The 22026-nt window shown below is 37.4% G+C and overlaps 1 protein-coding gene across 2 annotated transcripts; it reads right to left on the bottom strand.

The window, feature by feature from the left end:
- Positions 1–68: 68 nt before the first annotated feature.
- On the bottom strand, positions 69–22012 carry DIS3 (DIS3 homolog, exosome endoribonuclease and 3'-5' exoribonuclease). Of its 2 annotated transcripts, none has more exons than XM_055802759.1 (21): positions 21725–22010; positions 19507–19664; positions 18533–18726; positions 18346–18419; positions 17069–17236; positions 15464–15628; positions 14442–14555; positions 14212–14349; positions 13010–13156; positions 11671–11787; positions 10709–10810; positions 10036–10100; positions 9854–9938; positions 9098–9225; positions 8555–8641; positions 7380–7536; positions 6420–6634; positions 5168–5336; positions 4570–4728; positions 4049–4171; positions 69–367 (listed from the first exon to the last, which is right to left on the bottom strand). In XM_055802759.1, exons 1-21 carry the CDS (start codon positions 21968–21970, stop codon positions 278–280), a joined length of 2901 nt encoding a protein of 966 aa, XP_055658734.1. In that variant the 5' UTR covers positions 21971–22010; the 3' UTR covers positions 69–277. The 2 variants fall into 2 exon arrangements, with proteins under 2 accessions (XP_055658734.1, XP_055658735.1); XM_055802760.1 differs by lacking the exon at positions 69–367 and adding an exon at positions 382–2770 and having other exon boundaries at positions 21725–22012.
- Between the last annotated feature and the right edge of the window lie 14 nt (positions 22013–22026).

Here is a 22026-nt window from a genome sequence, read left to right as displayed (position 1 = left end):
GGCTTAAGGCTGTTTTTTGGTTTTGTGTTGGTTTTTTTTTAAGAGAAAAAATAAAGCACAACTATTCCTTCATTTTGCAGAAGTATTTATTTTAACCTACAAGACAAAACTGTAGACAGATGTGGTTTTAAAAGTCTTGTTCTTCTGCATACATAGTCATACAAAGTTTTTTTTAAAAATGCCAGTTTTACAAATTATTAAAATTGTGTATTTAAAAAACCAAAATCCAGTTCTAACATTTTGCCCATAGGGAAAAAATATTAACTTTTATATCCAGCTATTTTTGTAGCTTCTTTTTCTTTTTTTCTGGTTCACTCTTGCTGCTTATCTCTGTAGATAGATCTGCGGGCACATCGTTTCCTAGTATCTATAGTAAAAGAATTAGAAGTCAGAACATTTTAAACTCAGTTTTAGCTTATACTGTCCTGATAAAACTTGAGTTTACTTGTACAGACCTTTTACAAACACTGGATCAACATCAGCAAATTGTTACCATCTAAAAGATAACTCTCTACCACCCTGTAACAGCTGCAACTGGAACACTCAACTGACATAAAAGCTGGAAATTTCTTGGGGAGGTACCAGCAGCAGCACCCTGCTGCTGACTAAGTTGCCAGTAGTTTTCTTGCACCAGATTATACGTGCTGCCTTCTCAGCTGTTTGCCATCCCTCAGCAAATGCTTGTAAGGCAAGGGGTGTGAACAAGAGAGGTGAAAAAACTTCATTTTGCTTTTAAAGCAATCACCCTGCAGTGTTTTTTGCAGTGCTGTTCCCATCAAGCAGAGGCCCTGTCAGGCTCAGGACATAGCAAAAAGGCATTAGCTTTGGTAGAAACTGGGAAAGCTTTTGAGATAAGTTGAAAATAAAGCAGCCTGTATGCTTACAGAGTATGACCTGTCCTCAAGGAGAGAGGTTGTCGAAAAGCATGCTGTGGTGTCTTTCAGACTATGAAAATAAGTGACATGCAAGCAGAGAGGAGTGAAGCCAGCTATGATGAAATACAGTTCATTTAAGCAGGGTTCACAGAACAATTAGACCAAGACCAGACACGTATACTCCTCTACACTTGAGTCTATGGGCAAACTGTAATCTCTGATTAGAGAGGGTAACAGGCATGTCAGAAGCTCAATGCAAGGAAGCTGATCACTAAAATGTTAATCTGAGGTTATAAATTATGTGAAAGAGACAACAGCACATACCAGTAGAAGAGCAATTTAATCGTAACACAGGCACTGACGCTGGAATTAAACCCACTGCTATAAGCCAGAGGCTGTGTTTTTGCTCAGCTAGTTAGGATGGCAATGATTATGAAATGCGAAGGATTATCAGAGAGGCTGGGAGAACAGATAGATGTTGCATCTATAAATTACGTTCAATGAGTAAAGGCACAAGAAGGCTCCAGACAAAGAGTCTAGGTTTCTAGGTGCCCTGAAAGCCTGTTTCTTGGAGCAACTAGGCAGAGAACCCATAAAACGGGAGAAACAATTCTTGTCTCAGGACATGGTGAAGAGGTTACCTATAGAGCTACCCCTGTAATACTAATATAAGTGCTAATGTTAAGATGTAATGCATCACCATGGTAGAAGGAAAAAAATCCTACACCTTAAAATGCATTATAAAAGCAACAATAAAAAAATGTAATGAAAATTGTACTAAACGGGGTTGCAAAAAAGTAAAACGCTTTCAGGGGCGAGATGGAATTTAAGAAGGAACCTGGAGTAAGAATATGCCATTTATCAACAAAATTTCAACAGTTGTAATACTGATCACTACTGATCATGGGGTTTTCTAAGTCAACAGACATCCTTTACGAAGTGAAAATCTTGTCCAAAACAAAGAAATAAGTACAAAATTAAGTTAAAATAAACAGGCAAGCCCAAAAGACTGAGAAACAGTCATAAAAATTCTCTAAGTTAAGGAATTGAGAAGCAGAAAATTCTTCCTCGCTCCTCCATCGATGGATAGATTGATAATAGCCTAAAAGTAGGCATGAACAACATGTAATCAAAGTGTATTTAAAGCACTCAAGAAAATTAAGACCAACATCAAGAAAACTGTTACAACCAACCATCATTAAAAAAAAAAAGAAAAAAAGGTTTAGAACCAACTGAGTAAGAGGAATACTAACAGTGCCAGGACTAGACGCTGTCCATCGAAGAGTTCTAAAAGAAGTGTAAGACTTGTCAGCTAGCAACTGTTGGTGCGTATAAGCTCATTGTTTAAAACTGGTCTTGGTACTAGAAGGAATGTAAGATGACGTAAAGTGTTCCCACATAACACCATACAACACAGAAAATCCTGTAAGTATCCTTGTATGGATCTATCGTGTGCTCACATTCAGACTCATGTATGTGCTTCTGCTCCTCCCAGCTCAAAAAAATCATAACACCAACTACAAAAACATAAAGGTGATGAGGAAGATCAAAGATACAAATTAGTTTCCAGAAAAGGAGGAGCTAACATAGTTGGTAACAGAAGTATACAGAATTAAGTGGCACGGGAATGGTAAATAAGAAGACTTTCATAGCGTAGAAAATACAGCGTGTCATCAAGTACCAGTATTAGGCATCCTGCTTGAAACAAATGGCGGTTAAGTGCTTTTTCACAATGGTGAGCTGTGGAACTCACTGCTATGAGATACTGTGCAAGTCCAAAGTGTAAGCTGGGAAAAGAAGCGATTAACCATTCACAGAACGAGGCTCTTACCCAGTGAACACCAAGATGTGCATCTATGGCTGAGACAGTGTTTAAAGTCGTGAATAGCTGGAAGCTTTCGATGGAAACAAAGGGAACGATCACTGCATGTGCATCTCATTCCTGTACTCCCTCCTGACCGGGAAGCAGCACAAGTAACTGATGTTTAAGGTCACACAGTATTTTGTACTAACCAGTACAGCTACTCCTGTACCAAGGGTATTGGCTTCACTGTAGAACAAGAACCTTCACAGAAATTAGCACAAGAAGTAGGAGGTGGGGGGCAGAAATCAGCTTGCATTAGCCTTACTTTGTGTCTGTTTTCAAGGAACAGAGTGTCCCTTGGGGACCGGAGTCATTGCAACAGGAATGTTCCTGAGTTAGGCGCACAACAGCAGCTCTGACAAACACTTTGGTGAGCATCAGAAGTGGGCCGCTCATCATGGGAAGGCGCAGCAGGATGCAAAGTTTCTTTCTACTACAAACTGAATTATCTACTCGCAGTTTTTGCAATCATGAGGATCGCCTTCAACTCAAGCTAATACAACAGCTCAAAGATCAGAATATTTACGTGTGTTTGAAAACACATGATTTCTCAGAAAAAAAGAATGTTTGATTGTATAAACAACAACGACCTCAGGCTTATTTTAGGTTTTAATTTTTCCTCCACGATTACAGATACTCAAGTTACTGCAACCATCTGTTTACCAAAAAAAGTCCCATGTAAGTTAATGAAAGTACACAATCTCGTAATGGCACACAAAATACTCAGCAGGCCCGAGGTGTGAGACCAGGTGAAAACCCCAGTGTCCCAGATGCACTAAGAAGCTAGAACTGAGAAGTCTTAAGGCCACAGCACGGTTATAAGACATTACGGTTATTACTACATTATCAAGAGAGAATTTTTATATTGTGGAAGTTGTAAGAAAAGACTGCCACTTACAGCCAGCAATTACACAGTTTTCCTCTGAGCCACCCATCATAGTTACGCCATAATTTACTGGAGCAAAAAGAAGATCCTACTGAGTTCTGGCAGACTTTCAAAAGGAAGATTTGATTACAGAACCATGAAATTCAAGAGATACTACTTGAGCAAATCATCATCTTTCCCATCAGTGGAAATATCCCTGATGGGCCCAGAAGGGAAATTTAATTTAGAACCCTTTACTCTTTTCAACAGCTAGTGAAAGCAGACTTAAATGTTTTATTGAGAGGAGATATGAAGCAATTGCTACAATCTGCTGCTAAATGATTTTTTTCTCTCCTAGGCTAAATTTCAATTTTCCAGTATGCTGATTTTTTAGGATTATTAAAGGGTAATATGATTCTATGAATCACAAATCTTGTGCCTTACCTTTGGTTCTACCAACACCATCCGAATTTTCTGATGCTGGATGTTGGAAGCATCTAAAATTATGTTCACCTTAACTTTATCAAATACACATAATGTTGTGTCTTCCACAGTAATTGACGGCACCTGAAAGTTCAATTTTTTAATAAATACTCATTGCTTACAATCTCTTTATGTTTTTATACAAATAAGTATTTTTGTAGGAAATCTTTAGTGTTAAGTGCCAATAAAAATGAACACAAATTACTGTCCTGAATGTTCAGAGTGTCATAATATGTGGTATATACATTTCTGCAATATTTACTCAGGTAATTAAGTATTAGTAGCATCTATTACAGAAACCGATTCCTGTCAGAGCCTGTTTATTTAGACTTATAAAGACCATACTGGCACTACTACTACTACAGATTAATGAACTTGCATTTAGAAAAGCCTCTCACCTTCCTAAATCCAACTAGAATAGATTTTAGTCATTCTGCTCACTTACTTAGTAAGTATTTAAGAACAAACCTTATAAAGCATACCTCACTGTTGTAATTCAGTCTTGGTGTTGGTTTATCTTTTTCTTCAAAGAAGACTGTTCCTTCTAACCCATACCTGGGAATCAGAACAACAACTGCATTTTTTCTTACAAATAATATATATGCATCTTCATTCACTACTCCTTTGTTTTTGAAGAACAGCTGTAACAGAAGTAAAATACATGAATAAGAAAAAAAAAGCACTAGAACATTCTCTTTCAAATTACAAATATACTGGCTTAAAAAAATAAAAGCATTCAAATACAAATCTATACTTCGTGATAATTACACATGATATATTGAAAGCAGATTAAACAAAAAAACCCACAGTAACTGTTTACAACATTACTGTACTATTAAAGTGTTCATCATGTTGAAAAGAACAGAAAGTAAAAACAATCCTCAAGATGCTATTATTTTAAATTTTTCAGAAACAGCAATGCAATCCTGAAGATTTTGCTCAAAGAAGCAGCCCTCATTCTTCATCATCCCTGCAGACTTGCTTGGTTTTGCTCTACAAAGCACAATTCAATGTTCCCTCCCTTCTTCAAAGTCAACATGAATTGTCCCTAGTTAATGCTCCTGTTTAAGAACTACCTACCTGTGTGTGGAATGCAACAGACGCTCTTTGTGCATATTGAGCCATTTTGTGTCGGTAATTAAGATTTTTACACATATCTGCTAGTTTATGTTTATCTGTAAGTTCTGGGTAAGTACTGTCTGCTCCTATGGCCACCGCCAAAAGTCGATGTACTATGATGTCAGCGTATCTGCAGATGAGATTAAATGTTCAATGACATATCCAAACATAGTTTAAAAAAAAAACAAAACCAAAAACCAAACACTTAAGTTTCTGAATATAGTTTTGTTTCTGTGAATCCTGCAGCTGATAACTCCCTGTATTAATTCAAGATCACTCCCTTTGCTGACCAGTGATACACTGCAGAGCCAGAATGAACTATACCGTTTTTCCAAGATGAATTCTTTACTCTATTCTACCAATAGAGCCTGGATTGTATGTATGTTTACAAAAGAGAAAAAAAGTTTTACTTTTGAAGAGTGATGTTTCACCATGACAATTTAAGCCAACCCCTCTTCCCTTTCCCATGTACTAGGCAAATTTAGTGTAGAATGGCATTTCAATGCCACTAATCTGCAAAGCATAATCATACTTGAACATAGTAGTCACAATTCTTGGTATACAACTATTAAAACTTCAGCTGGGAACTTTCAAACACATCTGTCAGCAACTAAAATGTACTATTAGGCCTCCTAAAGTTCCACAAATTATCCATCTGTAAGAAATTTTACTTGAAATGTTTCTAAGGAGCAAAATATGACAATAACTATTTTCCTCAAAACTTAAGATACTTCTTGGTTAAACTAAGAAAACCCAAACCCTCATTTTCCAAGATGTACGATTTCATTACTGTGCAACAGTTACAGTAGCAAGTTTCAAATTAGCAATGTTTTTATATGTACATTATAGTCTCCTCAGAATTTAAACAGAGCTTCTACCTGAAAAATGACTGGACGAACTCTGCCTCAGTCTCTGGTTGACTTACACAACGCTAACTGATCCCGAAGCACATTTCTATGTGAGAGATAAACATTAAGGATGTATTTCTCTTATTTTTATGAGTTTAAAAGATTTTATTAAACCTTAGGATCCTGTCACAGACAGCGAACCTAGGAGCTTACATGAAGACAGATCACCATGTAGAACTACTGCTGTTTCAATTGAAATCTAAAGCTGAACAGAAACTGTTTTAAATGGACAACACAATTTAAAATACAATTTCTTCACTAATATATCACTTTTGTTTTCTGAAACTTTTTTAGAATAAAAGTACCTTCTAATAGGTGAAGTAAAGTGGGTATAAATAGGTGAGGCTAAACCGTAGTGATGAAAATCATTATCCATTCCAGAGCAGAAATAAACTGCTTGCATCATGCAGCGAGTGGTCAAAATTCGCAACAGTGTATTTAGATATGGGAATGTAGGAGATTCAGCCTTGTCTAATGATTCAGCTAAAGCCTTTGCTGAATCAGTCTTAATTTCCAAATTCTGGAAGGAGAGAAGAAAAAAATAAAAAAGCTCAGGTATTACTAGCAAATATTAACAGATTATATAAGTAGAAAATAACAGCTACATCCATGCCGATCTTAGCAACTGGCACAGTATCACATCTAATAACCTAGTGGAATGCCACTACTAAAAAAAAATAAATCTTGAAGGGAAAAGAATTATGAATACACATCACAATGTCTAGAAAGTTAAAAGTTTAGTTCAAATTAAAGATGCTGAAACTGGAAAAGTCATTTTTCAGTTCACACTTGTTAAGTAAGACTTGTTTCGGGCTAAATTAACCTCTATCTGACCTAAGGATAACAAGGAAACTTTGAACACATATGCACATTTTCTTACTTCTTGACTTTAAGAGAGACATGTTATTTGATGTGATTGACCAATTTTTAAGCCTATCAGTGATGTATGTGATCCAAAGCCAAAAACTGGCTCAAAAATCACATGTGGCTTGAAGGGGAAGAACATTCACAGAAAACAAGAGTTAAAATACAAAAGACTTAAAGAGTGATTTGCTTTCTTTACCTAAGGAATGGTTAGAAGAAAGGAAGAATCTTGTACTTTTTAAGAGGTACAGTTACCTTGCTACAAGTACCAGCAATTTCAAAGTGCAGCTATACACTTTCAAAATACTGCTTTCCAACCGTTATTTTGGGTAAGTGTCCAACCAGAGAGAAAAGACAGTTTTTAATAATGAGTTCACTTAATTAGCATGGTAAAAACTTGCCTTGGACTTTGCAGCTTTCACAAGGATATCATAATTGGATGGGGGAGGAGCAGGATGTTTGCGGAGCAAAGCAAACTCTGGGAACTCATCATAAATTTTTTGTGCTACAGAGATATTGGCAAGCAACATGAACTCTTCAACCATGGAATTTGTTTCTCTGTCAACATAAAACATTTTATACTGTTAGAAAAGCATTAAATTACACATTTACTTTGAGTGCCTAATGAAGAAACATTCCACCATCCTAACAAAGATATATTAACTAGTGGTTTTGAACATTTATACAATTAGGCAAACATTTTTGAGACTAAAACCACAGCATTAATTTTCAAATACTGAGTCAGAAGAAAAACCTCTAAAATATTCTAAAAAAACCAATTAAAGAAAAGCACTCTTTAAAATGCCCAAACCACCCAGATAAGCCTCTTGATTTCTTCCGAAGAGTACTGTTCAAATATAGTGCATATGAAGTTTGAAAGCACCATGTTGCACACCATAAAGCTGCGACAGCACACATAACTAAATGTAGATTTTAGCACAAGAAACTTAGTAGTATGAAAGAAGGTATCTTTAGAAACTGGATCAGTAGTTCCATTTCTAGAACTCCTCAGTAAGATTGTCTGCATGACTCTGCACATGTGCAATAACTGTTCTGTTTTTCTTAAGGTTTCAGTAATCCGTAACTCCCAAGTTCTACTTTCTCCCCTATGTTAACAGCAGTAGAAAAGCATCACAGAAAAGCCCGGGTGACGTGGAGAGTTTGAACTTTAGTGCTCTGTTAAATCAGTAGAAAAGAGTTAAGTCCATGTAGAAAGCACTAATTCAAAACTTGCTTCATAAATAGTGCAGTAAAACACAGAGGAATTCTCTTTTTGAGGATCAGCTTGCCCAGAGAAGCTCTGGGTGCCCCCCGTCATTGAAGTGTTCGAGGTCAGGCTGGACAGGGCTTTGAACAATTGGATCTAGTGGAAAATGTTCCTGCCCACGGCAGGAGGCTTTGGACTAGCACATCTTCAAACATCCCTTCCAACTGAAATAATATTGTAATTCTATGATTGTCCTATGCCATTATAGGAGCTTTGTACACAATGATAATACTACCTAAATGCTGCTACTTAAACATGGCCTTAATTCCATCCCTGCCCCAAATTAACTGAGGAAAATAAACCACATACTTGAGCTCCTTAGTCTGCAGATCAATAGGATCATGAGTTTCACTGTCCATATGGAAACGAACTTCTGGTGAGGAAAGTGTCAAGGCTCTGGAAGACAGTAAGTGGTATTAATGAATTACAGTAAAGCAGACACAGCAGCTGAGTTGCAAACCTGTACACAACATCTACGTTTATCATGAAATTTTCATTTATAATTAGCAGAAACTGAAAATAAAATTGTGACAATGTTTAAATTATGATGCTGACACACACCAATAGTAGCTTCTAAAATTTCAAATGCTACTCCTCCGGCTGTGTTTTTATAATGACTAAGAGATCTATATTGACTGATCTTGTGAAGGAAAAAGTAACATACCAAGTTTGTATTTTTGGGGAAATGAAGACAGGGATTTTTATGCAAAATAGAAAGGCAAAATTCTTCTCTATCAGAAGATTTTCACTGGAACAATGGACAGAGAGGACCATTAAACAGCTTGAGAGCAAAAAATAGCCAGAAAAAAACTGGGAGGGGGGGAGAGTTAACAGGGACACAGCATGGTTTACCCTTTATCAGTTCTTTTCTTCTTCAGAATTTTTGCTAATTTGTTTAGTCCGCGTAGGCTGGTAGTAATGTGATCATTCATAGTAGCTGAATCAATTCTCATCTGTGCTTCAGCGTATGTAAGAGAAGCCTTGAAGAGGTTGGGGGGGGGGGGGGAGCGGAATAAAAAGACATCATGATACATAATTAAGTACTGGAACGAAAAAAAGTTCTGTCTTTCAAAACTAGTTTGCTGTCAAAGTTGGTTCACAATAATACAAAGCTTTACCTTCAACACCTAAATGCACGTCATTCTCAGAGAATAATGGACAAAACAGGACAGATCCATGCAAGATATTAGAAAACACCAGGCATTTACAGTGGGTTTTTTTTATGCTCATCACAGATGTATTTTATACATTAGAGGTCTAATCTTCAAAAATATATTAAACACCTACGGAGTCCACTGAATTTAACTGACAATTACGACTAGCTAGTATACACCAACCATGTCCAATATATGTATCCCAACACATTTATACTTTTTAATTGAAATATCATACAAAGTAACTGCAAAAAAATACTACAGCCTTACAGGTTTAAAAGAACAGGGCAGAATCAAACTTTTATTTTTAGGATTTAAGCATGATTTTCTAATTCTAAGAAAATTAAATCAATAAACAGGAAGAAAAAATTTATAATCAAGTCTGTTGATCATTGTGTTTATAAAAAAAGTCTCCAGCTTTTCTTTTTATAAGTATAATATATATGTGACTAACCTTGGAATTAATAATACTCTTTGTAAATCTTGTTTTTAGAATTTCAGCCTTAGGGTTCATCTCCCATATACATGAAAATGCAAGTCTATGAGAGGTAAAAGAAGGGAAAATCTGTTAAATTCCACATATAAAGATCCAGACTTTCTAGTCAGGATCAAAGTATGGATCACACACACACCCACCTGTCTACATTAGATCTCAGGGAGCATAAATTGGAACTGAGTAGCTCTGGAACCATATCAATTCTCTGCAAAGAATAAAAATAATGACAAGTTATAAGTATGTATTTCAATTTCCTGATTTTTAATATAGTAAAAACTTGGAAATAGTAACTATATTTTTGCGATGAAAGCTCAGATTTCTGAAAGAAAAGCAAGCTACTACCAAAAAAAAATTACCTTTTTTTAGTAACATTTTTAAAAATTGTGGTCTATAAGAAATAAGTTAAAATACACAGGACTAAGAGTACAGTCTAATGAATACAAATCATAGGAAACAATAGATATTTACCTACCATAGGACAAAAACAATGGAAAAGGCAAAACCAGGCCACTTCTGCAATTTCAGATCAATATTAAAATAGTACTCCAGTTTCAGAACTGCATGTTATTAATGCTTCAAACAGGAGTTGAAAGGTATATCGTCCAGATAATGGATTTTAAAAGAAGAAAAAAAAAATTCTCCCTCTTTCCATACAGGCCGAATGACAGAAAACACCTTCAATTTGACAGTCTTGAGTAAATTAAGTAAATTTTTCCCTGTTTAGAGATAACATCTCTACTCCCTAGAATTAAGAGAGGAAAGCTATGAAAATCCAGCTGCTTATTTGTACAGAAAGCCATAGAAAATAATTACTTTTTCACAAAGATATACTGTTGTTCCTCTTTTTACTGATTCCTCATCCAAAGCATTTCCTGGGCGAATAAAATGACTGACGTCTGCAATATGTACACCAACCTAAAAAAACCAAGCATTACGTTATACGTTTTACAAACACAAATAATTCTCAACATGAAAGAAACTTTCTCAAGTTTTTATTTACAACCCAACTTACCCATTCCCAGTTCCCTTTAGCAGCTCCTAAATGTAGTACTAAGAATAGCTGAAACCTATCATGCTGCTACTAAAAAACTGAGTAGTTGCAGCAATTATGCAAAATAAGGGCATGCATACATTTAGTGGAAAGTTATATTCATTACCAATGCAACTCTTCTTGCCTGCGGGTTCAAATAACCTTCATTTTCTTCAAGATGTGCTGCAAATTTGGTTTTACTTTTCTGTTTGCTAGACTTTCCAATCTGGCACATCCTGCTATTACAATTACAAATTAATTTATAAAGAAGAAAACCTGACTAAATCAGATATAAGTAGGTAGAGAGCTGGTGTTAAGCCTGTAGCTTTTTAGGGGTTTGGTTTTGTTGTTGAGGTGTTTTTTTAAATAAAATGATCATTCCTTAGGCATTACAGCAGTAGCTTCACTTTTTTTACTTATAGCTCCTTATCATAGCTGTAGATGCCCATGTTTATACTTAGCTAATGCAGTAAATAAATTCCATGTTAATTTCCTACACCAAATGAGCATAAAGCAGCATGAATTTAGAAGATATTAAATTCCCACTTCTGACACCGATGTAATGCAAATCAACTCCCTTTCTTCATTACCGTATCGCAGTTGTGAGAACATCATTAACTTCTTTTACAACAGACCTGGAGCTCTGTTTGTGTAACTTACTATTACCACTACTGCACTATTTACAAAATAAAGGAAGAAGTAAATAAATAAATGACTGTCTTGATTAAAATCAAACAAACAATACCTCTATATTTCCGTTTTCTAGTTCTCTACAATGTAATGCATCATCAATATCCGTACAGCCTGGAGGATCAACACTACAAACATACAGATGCCTCAAGTCCTCCCTGTATTTCATATCCTGAAATTTAAAAAGTAAAAAAAAATTAAAAAAAGAAATTTCCAAGAACACCTTCCATATCAACATAAAAATGACCATTTGAGAAAGACATTTTGCATAAGATTTTCCAAAACTAAGTATTTTCAGAGTGCTTTTAGGAAAAGATCTGCAGTAATACCTCTAAGATCAAAACAGATATGCAGGAACTACAGTGCTAGAAAAAAAAATAATACTATCAAGTACTAATAATTTTTTTTCTTTTACAGGAAACAGGAAGAGAAACAGAAAACAACCACAATATTTTCATGATCTTAGAATTAGCAGGACCAGAAATCAAGATGTAAGTGAAATTCTGATTGATGTCCAGCTGGACAATTTGTTTGGGATGCAACTGCTCTCAACTCTTAGCTTTCTAAAGCTTAGATACCTAGATAGTCGAAAGGAATTGCCATTTTAGAAATACCGACTTCTGTATGATGGCTACAAAAAGATCCGATAGGTATCTTAGAGTAGACAACTGACTTTTAGAGACCTAATTTACACAAAGATCCCTCCTGCAGTTTACACACTCAAAAGAAACTGGAGTAGATAATAAATTATAACAGAAGTAGCCCACCCCAAAGAAATTAAATTACAAAAAACCACACAAAACCACTCAGCCTAGTCCAAAACCATCATGCTAAAATTGTTCCATGATGACATCTTTTCCATACATACTAAAGCAACTATTTCCCATATTTAAGGTAATGGGGAGAACCTGAAATTTACTAACAGCATTTAAAACAAGCAATTCGGCAAACACCAATTTCTCTTTCTCCAATTACTGTACTGGATTATAGCAGGAATATATTAAAATCTCCACTCTTCAGATTATTTTATCTATGACACAGGCTGCCACAGTTGGTTACAAAAATATTTAGCCGGATGAAAAACTCTTAGCAATGATCTTACAATTATCTGAATTACAGTCTCTCTCCTTTGCAAAAAAACTTTTATATTTTCATTTTTTAATGAAACCTATGGTTTTTTAATCTTAAAAGGTCTGTCTGTAACAAACACTGTTTTAGCCAAAAACCTGCAGAGGTGTATTTCTAGAGGAAATCCAATTGAAAGTTCACCCTAAGACAAAATAGTTCTGAACAACATTTCTCCTCTTTTTGGTACACTGGGATATCCAAGAACCTCACAATTTGATTTGAGGGAGAAGGCACAATAACTATTACAGTAATTTAAAAATTATTACCTGTTCTGTAATGCTCCACGGCATTTTTGGTAGGAAACTAAGGACAGCCTGGGAAAAAGGCTGATGAGGGACATCATGTTCAAGCAGAAGAACTTCTGTCTCAGTCTCTTTGTCTCCAGCACTTCCCAAGTTCTTCACAAAATGGCCCTAAGAAACAACAGACATACATATATATACATACCCGCACATCGAGCAATATTGTTTGCTCAAAAGTAAGTATTTGAGACCATTATCCCATAGATTATTAGTGTACTAAACTACACAGTATGAGTAATCTTTCTTCAGTTAACTTCCCCATCTTTAAGAAATTTAATTTCAAACATTTAATTGACTCAGGAAATCTGAATTGCATACATCCCCCTCTTGTCCTACGCACTAAATTCTCCACATTTAAGACTGCAAAAATTGTAAACATGTCAATTCAGTTTTTCAGGAAAGAAAAAACATTGCTGCACAAGCAGCAAAACTAGTAAGGTCTAATTTCTCTACAGGCTCGTGTTGTGCCACACATCCCATTCCCTAACACCACATCAACTTCCTTCCTTCCCAACATCTCTCATCCTCTGCAGTAATGCTGTCTTTGCCTTAATGCTCCTTCCATATATTCAAATTTTCCCCCATTTTTCTAAACTTGCAGGAGACACATGTGCTCTCGTTCATTAAAACCTATGCATTCCTTCACAAGCCAATGGAAGCCTCTTCAAAACCTAGTTACTGTTCAACACAAACTGAAGTTGTGTCCTCAATTTCTTATGTATATTTACAAAGAACTTTTCAGAACTTAATTACCTGTAACTCAGCCCCATCACAAATTTGACTGAATTGGGCTAATGTGTTTTAAAACTACTTGCCAGGACAGAGATCAGTGTGTGGATAAGCAAAGTAACAGCAAAAGGTACACATTCGTAGGAACACAGACTAAAATATGGTGGTCCTTTGTTAATCTAAATAAAGCACCTGAGTTTGCATATATATATTCACTGTAGAAACTGAAAAGCCTTTTAAGCATGATAACCCATACCTGGTTTTGGGGGTGTAAGAGTAAACTACATCATCTAGGGACTTCCTTAATTTGCACCATCGAACGGCACTCTAAAGAACTTAAAATTCACATCAGCACTTCCTGAAGTTACTCATAACTTACCTAATAAACACCAAAAAAATGGATAGGTAAAAGTTCAGAAGAAAACACTTGAACTTACATTAGGGTACCTGGAATTCCTCGGCCACCCGTCAATAGCAACAATTATTCTTTGTCCTTCCAATGTATCTGCTTGTCTTGTTTCTATTCGAATGCGAGGAATTCTGCGATCAGCTGGTGTAAACAAATGGCGCCTTGCCTATTAACAGCCAGAAAAAAGGAACAAATAATTTCTGAATAAAGAAAAAAAAACCCTGCACTTACAATAACTGGACTAATAAATATCCTTACCTCTTTGATCTGTGATTTGGAAAGCATGCCACAAAACGGTCGCCAGTTTCGTTTTATAATGCCCACTACTTTTCCTGTAGGTCTCAGCATGTCCTTGTTAACAGAAGTCTTCAGCTGGTAGAACACACAGGGGTTAAAAATAAAAAGCTGTTTTAACTCATGTTAACATCTTTGACTACAGCATGTATCTCAAACCTTGATGGTAACATCTTATGTGTTGCTATAATGCTGTAATTTCTGTTATGACTTCATAAATAGAACTATGCCTCCCTCTGCTTTGCATTACTCAGTATTTTCAAAATGTGAAATAATTACTTTATTGTGATGTCTCTTTTTTTTTTTAATGGGAACAACAAAGAACAGTAGAAAAAGATAGAAGAAATGCTGTCTTGTTCCACTATCTCTGCTTACTCCACAACCATCTCCATTTTCTCTTGCAACCTATTATTTTAATTTTTAGGACCCCTTTTACATTGCTTGAGAATGCTCCAGTAATTCCAAGCACAGTAATTAAAAACCACCCCCACAGAATTCAGTGGGAATTTCACTTTTTTAAAGAAATGCAAGTATTTGTTAGGGTATACATGTGTGTGCACTGCATGCACATTAAGCTGAATTACTGCAAGAAGCTAAAGAATATTTTACGATTGGTTCCAAACATATGCAGCACCTATAAAAGCTGACTGTCATTGTCATACAACACCTGCTGCTATTCTAGCAAATCCTAATCCGCAGATCAGTACATAGCTTTATTACCTGACTGCCACTCAAGTTACTTTCGGATTTCTTAAGTTTAACAAAGTAACGTGGGAATTTCTGAGTGCGATTAATTAAGAAGTACCCATTTTATACATAGTCATGTAATTAAAGCGACTGTATGACTACAATTAGGTTTTATAATTTCCGTATTCACAGTAGTACAAAAAGGATATATAAGTCTAAAGCCTAACACTGTCAGGGTACTGCAGATTTCATCTCTCTGTCAATGTAAAAGTTAAGTAAAAAAAACATTTATTTCATACAATGTTCTCTTTCTCCTCTTCATTTTCAATGTCATCTTCATTCTGGCCTTCATCTTGCAAGACTATTGAGGATGGTGCCACCCATTCATCTTTTGCTAACAGCTCCACAGCTACAATATCTTCATGAACCGCTCGGTTTAAGTGTTTCAGTCCCTGTATAATTATCTGGATTTTTAAGAAAACAAAACGAAAATGCTAGTATTTATGATGATAGCAACCGAAGACGCAAGTCAAAGCAGTACAACAGAAAAGTATACATGTGTAACAGGCTCTGCACTCTTAAATAACATTTTAAAGCATGTTTGTGATGCATTTTTTTTTCCTCTACTGAAGTTACTTTCAGTACTGATGATATAATTTCAGGATTCCAACTGCCTCTATAAAAATAATTTGGTTTCCCTACCCTTTTTTTTTTTTTTAAATCAGACAATCCTTTTATTTTTGCAGGCTAGGAGACTCCACATACTACTAAGAAATAGGAATAACAGGAATGGAGAGCCACAGAAGTACCTCCGGCTGTCATCACAAATAAGGAGGGAGGAGGCAACTGCTGCTGCTTAGAAATAGTGTCTGTACAACTGTACCAACAGAGAATCCAGTAGGCAGATGGATGGGTTAGCTGCTTGGAGGGAAATAGTCCATCTACTTGTCACCAGGCATGAAAATAGGAGAGGAAATAAAGCAAAAGAGCCCCACAAGGACTGACCACAGTTTTTCTGAAAAAATCTTCCTACAAACTTGTTTCTCCATCTTTCACCATGTATTTCACCACACAGTGTCCAGCTCTGAAGCCCATAATATAAAAAGGACACGGACCTGTTGGAACAAGTCCAGAGCAGGGCCACAAAGATGATCAGAGGGCTGGAGCACCTCTCCTATGAAGACAGTCTGGGAGAGTTAGGATTGTTCAGTCTGGAGAAGAGAAGGCTCCAGGGATACCTTATTGTGGCCTTCCAGTACCTAAAAGGGGGCCTACAAGAAAGCTGGAGAGGGACTTTTTACAAGGGCATGTAGTCACAGGACAAGGGGAAATGGTTTTAAAATAAAAGAGGGTAGACTTAGATTAGATATTAGGAAGAAATTATTTATTGTATAGGTAGTGTGGCACTGGAACAGGTAGCCCAGAGAAAGTGTGGATGCCCCATCCCTGGAATTGTTCAAGGCCAGGTTGGATGAGGCTTTGAGCAACCTGGTCTAGTGGAAGGTGTACCTGCCCAAGGGAGGGGGGCTGAAACTAGGTGATCTTTAAGGTCCCTTCCAACCCCAGCCATTCTATGATGATTTCAAACTAATAAAAAAAAAAAAGGTGTTATATTAGTGTCAGTTAAAAAACTATCAACAACTAAGGTTCGACTTTATTTTACCAAATACTTTATCAAAGCACAAAGTATAATATTAAACACATTACTCTCTTTTCAAGAAGAGCACAGTCAGCATTTCAGTAGTCTATATCCATTGAAATAAACAAACAAAAAAGAACACAGAACAGGAAAAATTACTATAATGCTCCATTTTAGCATACATCACCATGAAATAATTACTTTTAAAGTGATTACTGAGGCTAGTTAAAAGTTTACAGCATGAAGGCAAAATGAAAAATCTCACCTCTTTGTTTTCTTCAGCATCTCCATGAACCCAAACAGTAGCTTCAAGATAATTATCTCTGCTTGCCCTGTAAGTTCCTTGGAGGTAAATGCCAGATTTTATTCCTTGCTGCAATTTGCTAAGAGGAATATGTTCTGGGAAAATTATTTTTCCACTTTCTATTTCTTTCTTAAAATAATAAAAAAAAAAAGGACATTTTCAGTCTTTTGTATTCATGATTATTCCGAAACCGATCTCAGGAACATGAACACTCAAAATACTCCAAAATTGTAACTATGTATAGGCATGAATATGCACAGTAATGAAAAACTACTAATATGTAGCAGTTTTTCTAATGAAGCATAAAACCCACAAAGAATATAGAAACACAGCAATTCTAGGAATGCCTGCCTTTCTTTTCCAGCTTGCCTACAGTTACTTAAAAAGATACTGCACAAGTGACATACACTTTTCTCTTAATTTGGATATACTGACTAAACATATTCTTCACAAAGAAAATATTAGCATAGTACTACATAGTAAAGAGAATGGCATGCAGTGTTAAGCATATACTGTAAGCGATATAAAACATTATGAAAATACATTACTGTGACCAAAGTTTGGACCAGTCAATTACTTAAAGTTGAATGAACTATAGCTAACCACTAAGAAGATGAGCCGAGCCCTCCACTTTCTTCCCACTCTGGCATGTCCCACTCCATTCTGTTCGAACTAACTCTGATGAAATCAACCTTTCCATTTTTTGGTGGTATTAGTTTTCACCTGTATCAGTCATATATAGGTCTTGATTCTGATAAACACAAAGTATGATGAAATAGAAGAAGATGTAGCTCATTTAGCTGCAGCCTGCACTTATGTCAACTTAACTGACCACAAAAATCAGAGCTTCTGATGGAAAATGCTTTTGATCAGTAAGGAAACATAAGCTTTCAAATAAGACACAAACCAAAGATCTAAATGGTTTGCAATACACACTTTTGCAGTCTTAATTGTTTCCATTATTTCTAATACTTACACACTTTCTTTAACTAACTGTTACTATTCTCATCTTCATTTATCTAAAGCAAGTGGCTTTTTACAAATGACTGGACACCTACTAATAGGCATATAAGCAGGACTGAAAACAGCTTCAATATTTCCTTTTTTCTTTCCAGCTGCCAAAATAGTAATAAAGTCCAGTCCTCGTATTCTAAACTGATGCTAGTAGCTAGTGTCCAATAATATACTTCAAACCATTTGTGACTAATTTATTTTATAAAAAGAAAATAAAAACATACCCCTTCATCAGATACACAAGCAAGACGATCTACAAGTTCAGGGTTAGCTATCAAGCTTTTTATATACTCCTCACCTACAAAAGCACAAACAAATATTTATGCAAGAGATGCACAGGATCAGGTACAAAGAGACTGCTGAGATTCTTTACCTGAGCAATAAATTAAACATACTTGTCTTTTTACTTACATGTATAAGCAGTTATCCCTTCCTCTAGAGCTTTCTCTTTATTTGTTCTGTCATTTGTTAAAAAGATAACTTGAATCTTCTCCTCATCCTCTATTTTCTTCAAGTGTTCATTGTACCATTTCACTGCTACCCGAATGGCTCTATCATTGCGGTCATTAGAAGTTTCTCCTTGTGCTTGCTCTATGTATGTTTCTCTAAAAAAAAATAAATAAATAAAAAGGGAGGTGGGGAAACAAAACAGAACAAACCCCATCCATACACACTACCAAAACTTTTCAGACAAACAAGATCAAGATTGTGAGGCCAAAAGAATCACTGCTGTACCAATTTCTGTGATATGTGTAACACTCTACAGGCCACAGAGAGAAGGAAGGAATGAGGAGAAGAGTAAAGGAGTAAAGAGAAGGAGACAGAAGGGTAAAGAAAAATAGGAAGCAAATGTTAATTTCTAATACAACCTTCTCAGTGACAGCTGAAGAGGACCACATTCAGGATGCTAGAAATATGGATTCAAGATTCCTAGAACTATGATACTGCAGTATTGGAAATTACTTATGAGCACAACTAAAGGCACATTAATTGTATCCTCTTTTCTTAGAGCTTTCTATCACTCACTGACAGATTTTTGAATTCTGCTACAGATTGAGCTGGCAATGTTAATAAAGTATTGGAGTATGTTTAAAAGGGACATTAAAATGGAAAATCAGTATTCCATTGCTCAAGTTAACAGTCTTGTCTGCAAACCTTACTCAATATTCAAATCAACTTCTCATAATATACATATGCTTATATTAATCATAAACCAGAAAAGCTTCTGGAACATGGAACTGTTTCCCAACAGGATTCCTTAGAAGTATACAGTTCTATGTACCCCAGCCTAATTTTTTTACCTAGTTCACATGTTCCAGTTCTGTTTCCCAGATGCTTTTACTGGACATCAGTACAACTGTGTTATACTCTTTTCCACACCTTACCTATGATGTTCATTGGTGAAAGAATAGAAATGTTTTTCAGGGTTTTGAATCACATCCCTAATTCGCTTGTATACTGGTGCACTCCGATTCCTGACTTCTTGTAAGACTGTCTGTAGCACAATGACATTCTTAATAACAGGATCTTCAAGTATATCAATCTGAGGAACAAAATGGAAATGAATCATTGTTGTTTAATTAAATTAAATAATTGTTGTTTAATTCTATCCAATAACAGGACTTTAAAAATTTGTTTGGCAACATGTAAAAAGCTAACTTGAGTAATGAGTTACACTACTACTGCGTTTTTCTCTCACCAATGTGAAACTGAGCTCTATATTAAGGTGCTTCCTCCTGCTTGTGGGCAAAAAGTTCAAATAGGATTTTCCAGCCTCTTTGTGACCTGAATTTTGCTGGAGTGAAGATAAGGACTTATTCTGACTTCCACTAAATTCAGCTGCAATGTATGCAGGACTCAAAATTTAAGGCCAAGTGCATACTAGAAAGTTTGCTTACATCAAATGGGTTCTTGTAAATTATAATCTGTGTAAACAAAATACCTCTATGCGTAATCTGACAGTAATCCAACATAATTTAAAGGCTGTCTGGCATATGTCTTTGTGCGCAATGCAAACCGTAAAATAGCACCTGACCACAGTTACACAGCCAACATGGACATGCCTGTACACATGTAGGTTTAAGTTCTCCAAAACGAAACTCACTGTTGTACTGCGACTTTAATTTCTGCAGATTCAAATCAACTGGAATTGTTAGCTGCTTTTCACCTTTTCAAAGACTGAATCTTTTGAGCAAATGTGTTAAAAAGTTTGCTGCACACTTCTTTGCCAACTCCTGACAGCCATGGTGTGCAAGAGCAAGAAACGTACAGCAAAAATCCACACACCCTGTCAAGAGAAAAAGATGTGAGCCTCATTTCCTAGGCTTGTGGCAAGGAACTGTGCAAATGCATCTCCAAAATGAGACAGCAATAAGGCTCTAGAGGGCATGGCTAAAGGAACTAAAAGCAACAACAGGCCAAGCTTCTCTGCATCTGATGTTCAGATGACCTAAAAGATTTACCACCATGCTCACAGGGCAAGAAATACAGTATTATTCTATGTATAAGCTAAATTACCAGGCCAAGTCTTACTGTCGCAATTGTGTTCCTGTTGCTAGTAAAACCTTTTCCTACTGTTACCAAGACTCCCTAATCCCTGCTGCTCCAGTTCACAGCAGCACATCCTGGCACATTCTCAGAGTGCTCTACAGTATACATATACAAACTTTGCCAACACACGCCAAGTCCAGGGGTAACAGGCTGAAGACATCCCCCGACTTGCTGTTTTGAGAAGAAAATCCTTACAACTTTTGGGGTGGGTAAGTGCCAAAACATGTCAGTGTTGTGCCCCTCTCCAGAGTAATCCCTGTTAGGATCTTCATTAATTACTTCCACTCTCCAATGTCTGCCTGGGGCTATTCTACTTTCTAGAGAGGTATTCAAAAGCAATCAAAAAATCCCCTCACACATCGAGCTTGGGAATTCACTGCCTCCCAGCCCGGAATTCTACTGTCTGCACTGCCAGATTCAAGCCTTTGCACAATTAGCAATGAGCTGTAGAGTATAGCTCATGTTTCCAGAGCTGCACATGGGATGATTCTGCAGCCTCTATTCATTCCCCGAAATCAAAATCACAGAATAAAGAACCTAAGCCTACAAAGTCTCTGAAAAACAGAACAGGGGTTTAGGAAAATTCAGGCCGACCGGAAAATTCAGTGACCACCTGAAAATCCCGATCGCTGCTTCAGTCTATTCGCTCTCCTCGCCTGCCTTTCCATACCCCTAAGAGACCGCAACAAACGCCACGATAATGCTGTTCTTTACTCCTACCGTACAGGCAGCAAAACATAAACCCGAAATACAGTCTAAACCCAGACTACGCTCGGCGGCGCTGAAGGCCTCCTCTGCAGCCGGCAGGGAACGAAAATACCCACTCAGGGGCCAAGCGGACCCCAGTAACGGGAAGACCCAACCGCGAAACGCGCCCCTCTAGGCACGGCGCCCGGACCCCACTCCGAAGGGTGGCGGGAAACTCCCACCCACGCCGGCTGCCACCGGGGCCGGAGCGGAGCGTAAGGGCCCCACAGGGCGGGCGGCGGGGGCCCAGCCCGCGGCTCCACTGAGATGGCAGCGGCCGCCGCCCGCCCGCCCCGAGGCGCTCACCTGGTGCAGGAGGAGGTTGGTGTCGGGCAGGAGGTAGTGCGGCCCAGGGCAGAGGCTGCTGGCGGCGCCGCGGGGCTGCGCCTCGAGGCCGAGGCCGAGGCCGCGGCCGGGCCCGGCGGGACAGGGGGTGCAGCGGCGGCAGGCGGCGGCGCCGCAGGAGATGTCCTCGCGCAGGTAGTGTTCGCGCACCACCTTCACCACCGCGCCCGCCCGCGTGCGCTTCAGGAAGGTCCGGGAGGTCTGCATGGCGCACCTCCCGGCACGCACCGCGCGGGGCCGAGGCTCCGTCTCCCGTCGTGCCG

The sequence above is a fragment of the Falco peregrinus genome, chromosome 4 (genome assembly GCF_023634155.1).
Source record: "Falco peregrinus isolate bFalPer1 chromosome 4, bFalPer1.pri, whole genome shotgun sequence".
Lineage (NCBI taxonomy): Eukaryota > Metazoa > Chordata > Aves > Falconiformes > Falconidae > Falco > Falco peregrinus.
Note: the sequence above shows the minus strand (reverse complement) of the source record. Positions and strands in the feature narration are given on the sequence as shown.

Bases quoted from the DNA above. Each gene is read 5' to 3' on its own strand.
- DIS3 (XM_055802759.1), bottom strand. From the start codon at position 21,970: ATGCAGACCTCCCGGACCTTCCTGAAGCGCACGCGGGCGGGCGCGGTG. The intron at 19,665-21,724 runs GTGAGCGCCTCG...TTTGTTCCTCAG, and splicing joins CCAACCTCCTCCTGCACCAG to ATTGATATACTTGAAGATCC. The intron at 5,337-6,419 runs GTACTTTTATTC...TCTCATCTGCAG, and splicing joins TTTACTTCACCTATTAGAAG to ATACGCTGACATCATAGTAC.